This window comes from Dipodomys ordii, unplaced genomic scaffold (genome assembly GCF_000151885.1).
Source record: "Dipodomys ordii isolate 6190 unplaced genomic scaffold, Dord_2.0 Scaffold14, whole genome shotgun sequence".
Taxonomy (NCBI): domain Eukaryota; kingdom Metazoa; phylum Chordata; class Mammalia; order Rodentia; family Heteromyidae; genus Dipodomys; species Dipodomys ordii.
In genome coordinates, this window is record NW_012267230.1 from 16,090,027 (window position 1) to 16,100,304 (window position 10,278).

Consider the following 10,278-nt stretch of genomic DNA (forward strand, 5'->3'; position numbering starts at 1 on the left):
GCTGTTTGTGGATCTGATGGTTTCACGCTCACGTGTAAGCGCACGCTGTTTGTGGATCTGATGGTTTCACGCTCACGTGTAAGCGCACGCTGTTTATGGATCTGATGGTTTTACGCTCACGTGTGGGTGCACACTGTTTGTGGATCTGATGGTTTCACGCTCACGTGTAGGTGCACGCTGTTTATGGATCTGATGGTTTCACGCTCACGTGTAAGCGCACGCTGTTTGTGGATCTGATGGTTTCACGCTCACGTGTAAGTGCACGCTGTTTGTGGATCTGATGGTTTCACACTCACGTGTAAGCACACGCTGTTTGTGGATCTGATGGTTTCACGCTCACGTGTAAGCGCACGCTGTTTGTGGGTCTGATGGTTTCACGCTCACGTGTAGGTGCTCGCTGTCTTGGAGCCGGTGGCTCTGCACTCATGCGTCAGGGCGTGCTCTGTCTGCCCTGGCGTCTGGCTCCTTTCCCTCAGCCCAGTGTCTGCGGCGTCCACCTGGGCCGCTCTTCCCTGTGGCTGGTGCGGTCGCACCGAGTCCTCACGGCGTACACGTCCACCCTGACACTTCTGTGGCTCGTTCTCGTGCCAGGCTCGGCGGGTGGGCGCCTGTCTCGGGGTCAGGGCCAAGAACCCAGGCCAGACGACCTGGGAGCCAGCGCAAGCTGGGGAGGGCGGAGGCTGAACTGGCGCAGGCGACTCCAGAGCCCAGGACCTCGTCCACCTGGAAGGAGGGGCGAGCAGGCCGAGGGGGCGGGGAGGTGGGGGCTGAGGGCGGTCTTCCTGTACCCCCGGCACCCCCGCAGCACCACCCTCCCACTTCCCTGTGTGCTGGTGTCTGTCTGTCCTCAGCAAGACCACGGGGTTGTGCGGGGCTAGTCAATGGCCAGACACTGAGGCCCCCAAGCCTCTCTGCCCGCCTCCCCCTACCCCGGGAGGGGAAGCCATCAAGGCCAGGTCCCCGGGGAGTCCTAGTTACTGCCCCCCAGCCTGCCCAGGGGTGAGCAGGACCTGTCCCACCTCAGAAATGGTCCTGCCATGCAGAGGCCAGCCCTGTCCCCACCCCTGTCCTCCCAGAGGACAAGGAGGCCTCGCAGGGTCTTTGTGGACAGACAGGAGGACAGAGGGAGGAGACGGACAGGGGCAGGCACCGGGAGGGGGAGGGGTGCAGGCTGTTGGTCACAGAGGCCGCCTGGACGGAGCCGCTGTGCAGACAGGGCATCCTGCCCGGGCTCTGGGCCAGCAGACACGGAGTCAGCACCGGGCCGGCCGGCGGGCGGGAGCCAGGCCTAGCAGAGCCGTCTGCGTGGTGCAGGCCTCGCTGCTGGCCGCAGCCCTGCCACGTCCACACACCGCGGGGCCCGCCGCACACCTGCCCGATGCCCGTCTCTGGACTGGGCCTGGCGCAGCCCTTCCCCTGCAGGTCATGGCCTTCTTGGTGAGGTGAGACACAGTGGGGCCAGACTAGGGGGCGGCGTGGACTCCGGCGTGGGGCCCCGCTGCCTGGCCTCCTGCATGGGCTGTGCACACACCTTCCTCCCACACTGTCCTAAAATGAGCATCACAGGGACTCCCCCAAGCCCCCCGCCTCCTGCAGGGCGGCTTCCGGCTCACCCCGGGGTCTGGAGCTGCCTTGTGAGGGGCACCATCTCCCCTTCGGCAGCCCCAGGCCCCCAGCCGGGCGCACCTAACCACGGTCCACGCCTGTGGCTGCCCTGGGAATCGACCTGTCCCCATTCCTCAGAAACTGGCCTCAAAGGGAGTCCACACTGCCCAGGCTGGCCGTGGTGAGAGTTGGGGCCGGGGCTGGTTCTCGGCCCGGTGGACACCGCCGCCGCCCCCCAGCCTTCCGGTGCCTCCCGGTGCGCATGGCACCCTGAGGCTCAGGTCCCTGCGGGGACCCCGGGGCCAGCGTTGGCAAAGGCCGAGCAGGGCTGGCCCTGAGGTGCGAGGGAGCAGGGGGCAAGGCCCTGGGGCCAGGGCAGCTCTGTCACAGATTGGAGGGTCAGGCGGGATGCACCCGGACGCCTGGCCCTGTCCTGAAGCAAGCCCCTCCCTCCTTACCCACCTCCGAGCCTGCCAGCCCTGCACCTGTGTGCCTGGGCCCAGCCCTGGGGGTGCCCTTGCTCGGGGCCCTTGGGGTCAAGCTTGGACTCGGCCCCTGCCGCTCCCACACCCGCTGCACCCACACCCGGGCTGCCTGTCCGCCCAGCTCCAGCCACGCCCAGCGCTGCCAGGCAACACACTCCTGGGAGCTGGACCGCGCAGAGATCGCCAGGGCGACCAGGGGCCTCACAGGAGGAGCGGGGGAGCGGTGCCACCTCCCCCCGGCCCCCCCCGGCCCGGCCCTCGGGAGGCGCCTGCGCCCTGCACCCCCAGGGGCCTCGCAGGAGGAGCAGGGGAGCGGTGCCACCTCCCCCCGGCCCCCCCTCCCCCCGGCCTGGCCCTCAGGAGGCGCCTGCGCCCTGCACCCCCAGGGGCCTCGCAGGAGGATAGGGTGAGCGGTGCCACCTCCCCCCGGCCCCCTCCCTCCCCCTCCCCCCCCGGCCCCCCCTCTCCCCCCGCCTGCAGAGACGGAGGGCCGGTGGCCATGCTGCTGTCCACACTTAGGATGGAGGGCAGGGTGGGCAGAGCTTTGGCGGGCAGGCGGTCTGTAGCCTGGCCCTCGGGCTGCCCTGGCCTCAGCCCTAGCCTAGTGTGGTTTCAGCTGCAGGAGGGTGCTCCCTGTTTGCAGCCCTGGGGCCACTGCCTGGTGCCGCCTGGCCTGCAAGCAGCCTGCTTGGAGCCCGGCTTCCTCCCTCACAGGCCGGCCTGGGTCTCTCCCGGCACAGGACTGCATCAAGCCCGTGAAGGTGGATAAGAAGCCGGGAAGTGGCGTGGCTAAGATCCACATTGAGGACGACGGAAGTTACTTCCAAGTGCATGCTGTAAGCTGGGGGACCTGAGACACTTCCAGGACCTCGTCGGTGACACATGTGACCCTGAGTCTTCTGCTTCCCCCACCAGTCCCTCTCCCACCCAGACCTCAGTTCCTGGCCCCTCACTGGCCAGGGGTAGGGGCGGGGTAGGGCACCCAGGCCTAGCAGCAGGCAGACCTGTCTGCCTCAGTCCTAGATTTTCTATTCTGGCACCAGGACACCTACTTCCTTCCTAATTAAACAATCATAAGATCTAGGTGTGACAGTGTTAAAATTCACCCCAACTGTCTTCAGACTTGAACTCTAGGATCTTGACTCCTAGGTCTGTTCTGTTCTGTTGAGTCTGACACTACTGTCCACGCCACCGTCTCTCCTCTCTTGTGCACCCTGGCTTGTCCCCTCCTTTCATAGCCTGAGTGCACACCCAGGGGGCTGGATGACCGCCAGACCCTTGAGTGAGCGAGTCCACTTTTCTGCACTGACTTAATCCACGCCCTCCCTGTTCACATCACTCAGATATGCTAATGAATGTGACATCGATATGAACACCTAGGATGTAAACTTAACATTTCCATCATAAGTATGAAGTTTTTTAAAACATCGAGTTGGGGTTGGGTACACGAGTGAAGTGATAAACACCTGCCCAGCAGGTACCAGGCCCTGAGCTCAACCCCTGCTACTATCTTCCCCCTCAAAGGAAAAAAAGAAGACGATCGAGTAGCAGGGCTAGGGACTTGGCTCAGTGGCAGCGTGTCTTCCTGGCACACATAAGGCCAAGTTCAATCCCTAGCACCCCAAAAGTAGAAATGAAAATGGAGTGGCAAGCAGCCCAGATAGCTGCCGTGGAAGCTGTTTATAAAAGGAAGACAGGTCCTGCTGAGCCTAGGCCTGCGGGCTCTGAGCCCCACACAGAACCTTCCACCCGTGTTCTCCTCCGCAGGATGGTGGGACCCAGAAGCTGGAGAGAGCCAAGGTCTCGCTCAATGACTGCCTGGCGTGCAGCGGCTGCGTCACTTCCGCAGAGACCGTCCTCATCACCCAGCAGAGCCACGAGGAGCTGCGGAAAGTTCTGGATGCTAATAAGGTAAGCTGTGGAGCTCGGCCCCCGCAGCCCGCCGTGTTTCCGCCAGGCACCTGGTCCCCGGCCGCCCACCCGTTCCCAGGGGACTCGTGGGTCTCCAGGGCACTGCCCGAGCATGTGTTCACACTCCACCTGTCAGTCCTGGACCCTGAACTTTGGGTTCTGAGTGAGTGTACCTCGGTCTCTGGAGCGACGGCGCCCAGCTACGGCAGGCTGGGCACTGGGGATCTGCACCAGGCTTGCGGGGCCAGAGGCCTTCCTCCCTTGCTTTGCAGACAGCAGCGCCCGGTGAGCAGCGGCTGGTGGTGGTGTCAGTCTCTCCTCAGTCCACGGCGTCCCTGGCAGTGAGGTTTCAGCTGGATCCCACAGACACTGCCAGGAAATTAACTTCGTTCTTTAAGAAATTAGGTAGGCACAGAACGCGGGGTGCGTCACTGCCACAGAACAAAAGGGCATCTGGTGCCGGGGCCTCTTCCCACCGGAGTCACGCGTCACTCCCTGTGAACCCCACAGCAGAGACTCGGCTTCAAGTCTAACTTCAGCCTGAAGTTTTGCCTGGATGGCTGAGGGCAGGGTCTCGGGAGAAGCCCTCTGCATTCTGGTTTTGTGCTTTGCCTTCCCTGTTGTACTTTGGGGGTTCTGATGTGGTTTGGGAGGTTGTTTTGTTGGCTTTTTTTTTTTGTAGTGAAGTTTGAACTCGGGACCTTGTGCTTGCTGGACAGGCACGCTAACTCGGGCCAGACCTCCCCCAGACCTCGGCAGGCACGCTAACTCGGGCCAGACCTCCCCCCAGACCTCGGCAGGCACGCTAACTCGGGCCAGACCTCCCACCCAGACCTCGGTTCCTGCCTTTAAGGCAGTTCCGCGGCGCTCGGCCTGGGTCGGCCCTGGCTGGCTCTGTGCCGGGTGCTGGGCTGCAGGAGGACGTGGGTGCTGTGAGAGCGACCCCTGCTCAATGGGCTCCCGTTTCCAGCCGCCGGCCGCCGGCCCTGGCAGGGGGCCAGGGGCTGGACGTGGCGCTCACAGCCCAACCACAGGACACTGGCCGTGGGGTCAAGCTCCCTCAGGAGCACACTGATGCTATGGCTGGTCTGGTTTGTGGACTTCACAGTGCTGGGGCCTCACCCAAGTCCCGGGCACCCCAGGGGCCCAGGCCTGATTCCGATGGTGACAGTGGGTAGCGTGTTACCTGGCACGCGAGCTCCGGTCCTGGGGGCAGGGACTCCTCTCTGCACAGCCTGTGGGAGCTGCATGTGGCAGCCGGGCTGCGTATGAGCCCAAGGCATCTCAGGGACAGGGTTGGGGGCTCAGGTCTCTGCCGGTGGGGCGTGGGCACCCGGGGTGGGCCACGTAAGGTAGGCATCTGTGGGAGGAACATTGTCGCGGGCTGAGCTCACTTCCAGTGAAGGGTTGCAGAAGAGCCCGTGGGTGGGTGCTGGGGAGCAGGTGAAGCGGGGTCACCGCTGTGCGCAGCAGCGTCTTCTGGTGGCTGCTGGGGAACGGAATCTGCGCCCCACTGTTGATGGTTGTCCTCCTGTGGTACCAGCGTGTCCCACGGTGCCAGCCCCTGCCCCGCTGGCTCCTGCCACGGCGAGGTGTCAAGCGCCCCCCTCTTGCCACTTCCACTTCCAGGGGTGCACTACGTATTCGACACCGCCTTCTCCAGGAACTTCAGCCTCCTGGAGAGCCAGCGAGAGTTTGTGCGGCGATTCCGACGCCAGGTTGACTCCAAAGAGGCCTTGCCCGTGCTGGCTTCTGCCTGCCCAGGTGTGCGTGGGGCGGAGGGTGGAGGTGCCCCCCGGGTCGCCCGCTGTTGCCTGCCCCGCGGGGCCGGCTGCCTCGTGACAGCGGTGACACTGGGGGAGGGTCCCGCCCCCAGAATGTCAAGTCACTGCCAAGCTGCTAAGAGCCCCCCTGCTGCCCCGCGTCCCCGACACCCCCGACACCCGTTTGCTCCTCTGGCTCAGGTTGGATCTGCTACGCCGAGAAGACGCACGGCAGCCTCGTCCTCCCCTACCTTAGCACGGTGCGCTCTCCCCAGCAGGTCATGGGCGCCCTGGTCAAGGACTTCTTCACGCAGCAGCAGGTAGCGGCCCGAGCCGTGAGCTGGGGGAGGCGGGGCCTGCTGCCCGGGAACCCCACGGTGGCTGCCGTGGACAGTCTGGGTTCTCCGTCACCCCCATTGCCCAGGTGTCGCCAGGGGCCAGCTCTGAGATGGAAGTGCTTGTCACTTGCCCAGAGGTGGCCGGAGCCCGCACAGGCCGCTGGGTAAACACCGCCTGGCTCTGCCTGAGGTCCTGGCCAGCGGGGGCCGGGAGGGAGCCACTCAACGCAGCGCCCATGGCACCGTGTGCAGAGTGTGCACAGCTGGCCTTCCTGCAGGTCGGCCTCGTGGCATCCACATGCACAGAACCTTCTGAAAACTTGGTCTCACGGCTGACATCCTGGTCAGCCATGGGTCCCACTTCTCCTGTCATGGCCAGGCCGTCCAAGGTGGTGAGACCCCCATGCCCTTGTTCCCACAGCACCTGACCCCGGACAAGGTCTACCACGTCACGGTGATGCCCTGCTATGACAAAAAGCTGGAAGCATCTAGACCCGACTTCCTCAGCCGGGAGCACCCGGCTCGGGAGGTGGACTGCGTGCTCACCACAGGTGAGGCCTCCAGGGCGCGCCCCGCCAGTGTGTTGCTCGGACGCCCCCAAGGGCTCTGCGGCCCCCGCCGTGTCTCCTTATGTGTGTTGGGGGACAGGCAGCAGATCCCTGGGCTCGAACCTTCACCCCGCTTCTGAGCTGAGCAGCCTGCATCGCCCGGCAGGGCTGAGGCAGCCCTCCTAGAGTCCAGGGGTCAGCCAGGCTCGCTGGATGGCTTCGTGCTGAGCTGTGCGCTGTGGTTCCGCTTCAGGGGAAGTCTTCCAGCTGCTGGAGGAAGAGGGGGTCTCGCTCTTGGAGCTGGAGCCGGCCGCTCTGGACAGCCTGTGAGTCTATGCAGTCACTGGGGACGTTCACTTTGGCTTCCTAATGGCCTGGGGAGGAGGGGGGCCCTGTCCCACCTCTCTGCCTTCGTACACTGTGGCCTGCTTGGGCTAGGCAGGGGCTGCGTCGGGTATAGCTGAGCCCAGCCTTGTAGCTTCCAGGACCTTGGTGGTGTGGGTGGGTCCTGCCATCCTAGGGCCCCGAGGTGCGACAGGAGGCAAGGCTCAGCCCGGCTCAGCCCGGCGCAGTGGCTGGCGGCTGGGGGGGGGCACATTGACACACCCTTCCCCCAGGACCGGCAGCACGTGTGAAGAGCCCACCAGCCACCGGGGCGGGGGGTCCGGAGGGTACCTGGAGCACGTGTTCCGCTATGCGGCCCAAGAGCTCTTTGGGATCCACGTGGACGAGGTCACCTACAGACCCCTGAGGTGAGTGCCGCGCACTGCCCGCCGGCGCCGCCCCAAGGTGGGCGGGGAGACGCGCACAGCTTCCTCACAGGCTGTGCGACCCCCACCCGAGAGGCCGGCCGACCCCGCCTGCTGCACTCCATCCTTGCGGTTAAGGAAGCCAAAAGCCGGATGAGGTTCTGCTGGACCGGACGTGGGGGGAGCTGCCAGGAGCCAGGGACCCCAGCAGGCCTCCCCAGGGGCCGGGTACCCGCAGGGGAGGGGGCGTGACGCAAACACAGCCTGTTCCACCAGGAACAAGGACTTCCAGGAGGTGGCCCTGGAGAGGGAGGGCCACGTGCTGCTGCACTTCGCCACGGCCTATGGCTTTCGCAACATCCAGAACCTCGTACAGAAGCTGAAGCGGGGCCGCTGCCCCTACCACTACGTGGAGATCATGGCCTGCCCGTCAGGTAGCCGCCTGGGCACTGGCGGACGGCCTTCCACCAGTGCGGGGGGGGGGGGGGGGGGGGTGTTGGGATCCCCGCCTGGCACCCTAACTACCCTACCCTTGCTCTGCTCTGCCCCAGGTTGCTTGAACGGCGGGGGCCAGCTCAAGGCTGCGGACACGCCCAGCAAGCAGCTTCTCCTGCAGGTGGAGAGAAAGTACAGCATGGTCAGGACACGGGCGCCAGAGGACATACCTGAAGTCCAGGAGTTGTACCAGCGCTGGCTGCAGGGTGAGGGCTCGGAGCTGGCTGGCCGCCTGCTGCACACCCAGTACCACGCGGTGGAGAGGCCCAGCTCAGGCCTCAGCATCCGGTGGTAGGCTGCTTCCGGTCGGCGAGGCCATACACGCTCAGCCGCGGGGGCCTTCTCCAAAACTCAGTGAGCTGCAGGACCGTGCTGGGCCCCAGTGGCGCTCACCAGGGGCCACCTCACATGGACGGCCCGCACACACAGCCCGTGCACGGATAGCCTCGCACGGATGGTCCACACACACAGCCCATGCCTCCGGACTGGCCCTGCTGGGATGGGGCAGCCAGAGAGAGCTTCCAGAACCTCCTTCTCTGGCCAGAACTGACTTGCAAGGGCACCGACGCCCCATTCCTGGCTGTGATGACCCCCTCCTGGTGAACCCCATTCCTGCTCTCCAGGGTCAACCCTGAAGCCAGTGCAGAGGGCCACAGGGCTGGACTGCCCCACATGGGGCCTGGAAGGGAGGGGTGCCTGGCGCCCTCAAACCAGGTGTGTGTGAGGAAGATGGGGGCTGGGCTGTCCCCAGTCTGGCCCTCACCTGGTCCGGCCTTGTCCTAATAAACAGATGGCGTTTGGCACATCACTGAACCAGGCTTTGAGCACTTTATTCACAGTACCAAGCCCCTCCCTGCATCTGGCGGCCTCCTGGAACAGCAGGCCAGGGCGGCGCGGCGGCCAGCCGAGCCCAGCGAGAAGTCCCAGGCCAGGGACTGGCGGAGGCCCTTGTCCCTTGCCAGGGGAGGGGAGGACCCGGAGGGGGTCCTCAGGCTCACTTCTGCCGGAGTGCGCTCAGAAGGCCCCACTGCAGAGCCAGGAGAGCCCGGGCCTGGGGCTGCGGCGGCTCAGACATGTGCTGGAACTTTGCCCGCTCCCTGCAGAGCACCTCCAGGACCTGGGCCGGGGCTGTCTGGCCTGTGAACTGGCGTACGGGCCCCTCCCTATAAGGGAGAGCAGGTCTGGCTGGATGTCCAGGAGAGCAGGGATGGGCAGGCCGGGGGGTGACAAGAGAGTCAGGGAGCCAGATGAGCCTCCCGGGGACAGGGACATTGAGCGCCCGCCTCACTACCCCAGTGACTGCCATGGGGGCCCCAAGCACAGCGGGACACTGGCCCCGGCCAGCCCGTGCCGCAGGGAGCCCCGGCGGGCCCCCCACAGCCGAACTCACTCAACTCTCAGGAAAGGGTTGTACAGGAGCTCCTCGCCCAGGGTGGAAGGCACTGTGGGCACGTCCTCCTCCTCCCTCTCCTGCAATGACACAGGCCCTCGCCACCACAGGACGCCTCTGACGGCCACGGGCCGTCCAGCGCCGCCCGGGACTCCAGCGCTGGGCAGCGAGGCCCAGGCCCAGGCCACTACAGCCACGGGTGGCAGTGGTGCCAACCCCTGGGGCTCTGCCCCTGGGTCCCCGAGGTCAAACCAGGGCAGCGCCCCCACCACACCCTCCCAGGCAGGAGGGGACGAGGAGCGGCCATACCTGTGCCCAGGCCAGCTTGGTTCTCACGTGGTCATTGCAGGGCTCCACTTTCTGTGCAAACTCCAGATTGCTCAGCGTGTGTTCGTGCCCACAAAACACCTTCTGCGGAAAGCGGGTGCTCCGTGGCACAGGGATGTCCGAGTGCTTGGGGCCTGGCCGGGGTCCACGCCGGGCCGCGGCGTGCGGAAACCCTGCCACAGAGCCAGGGCCCACTCACCGTCTCCGGGGGCAGGCTACCCAGGATGTCCGTCAGGCTTTGGTACATTTGCTGAGCAGTGTCCTCTAAGCGCCAGCCACAGCCGGCCACCGACAGGGCGTCTCCTGGGGAGGAAGATGGGTCAGAGGAGGTGGGCAGTGTGCCCGGGAAGGGTGGCGGGTTCCCGCTCACAGGGCACCTGAAAAGAGGGCAGGTGGGTCGGGGCTGTCCTCCTCCCACAGGAAGTAGCTCATGTGGCCCGAGGTGTGGCCGGGAGTCAGGAGGCAGCGCACGTGTATGGCCCCAAACTGCAGCGCCGGAGTAAGGGACGTGAGGGCCTGAGGGCTGGCAAGCAGCCCCGGCAGCTCCCTGGGGTCCGGCCCGGCGCAGGCTCACCAGCAGCTCCTCGCCGTGGGCCAGCCTGCGGGTGAGCGCGCAGATGCGCTCGTCGGCTCCCAGCACGGCCAGCCCGGGCAGCAGCCGCGCCAG

General features: G+C 65.5%; 2 protein-coding genes across 2 annotated transcripts; one reads left to right on the plus strand and one right to left on the minus strand.

The window, feature by feature from the left end:
• Nucleotides 1–60: 60 nt before the first annotated feature.
• On the plus strand, nt 61–8,707 carry Narfl (nuclear prelamin A recognition factor-like). Its single transcript, XM_013011282.1, has 14 exons — nt 61–78; nt 171–254; nt 477–600; nt 2,109–2,496; nt 2,734–2,926; nt 3,858–4,001; nt 4,274–4,406; nt 5,631–5,765; nt 5,966–6,084; nt 6,524–6,653; nt 6,904–6,976; nt 7,268–7,402; nt 7,676–7,833; nt 7,951–8,707. Exons 1-14 carry the CDS (start codon nt 61–63, stop codon nt 8,187–8,189), a joined length of 2,073 nt encoding a protein of 690 aa, XP_012866736.1. The 3' UTR covers nt 8,190–8,707.
• A 1-nt stretch (nt 8,708) lies between these two features.
• Haghl (hydroxyacylglutathione hydrolase-like) lies at nt 8,709–10,278 on the minus strand (the record flags this gene model as incomplete). The annotated part of the gene is made up of 6 exons (XM_013011284.1): nt 8,709–9,057; nt 9,285–9,364; nt 9,594–9,695; nt 9,811–9,914; nt 9,989–10,097; nt 10,186–10,278. Coding segments are annotated over 6 exons (657 nt in total), but the record flags the coding sequence as incomplete, so codon positions are not given.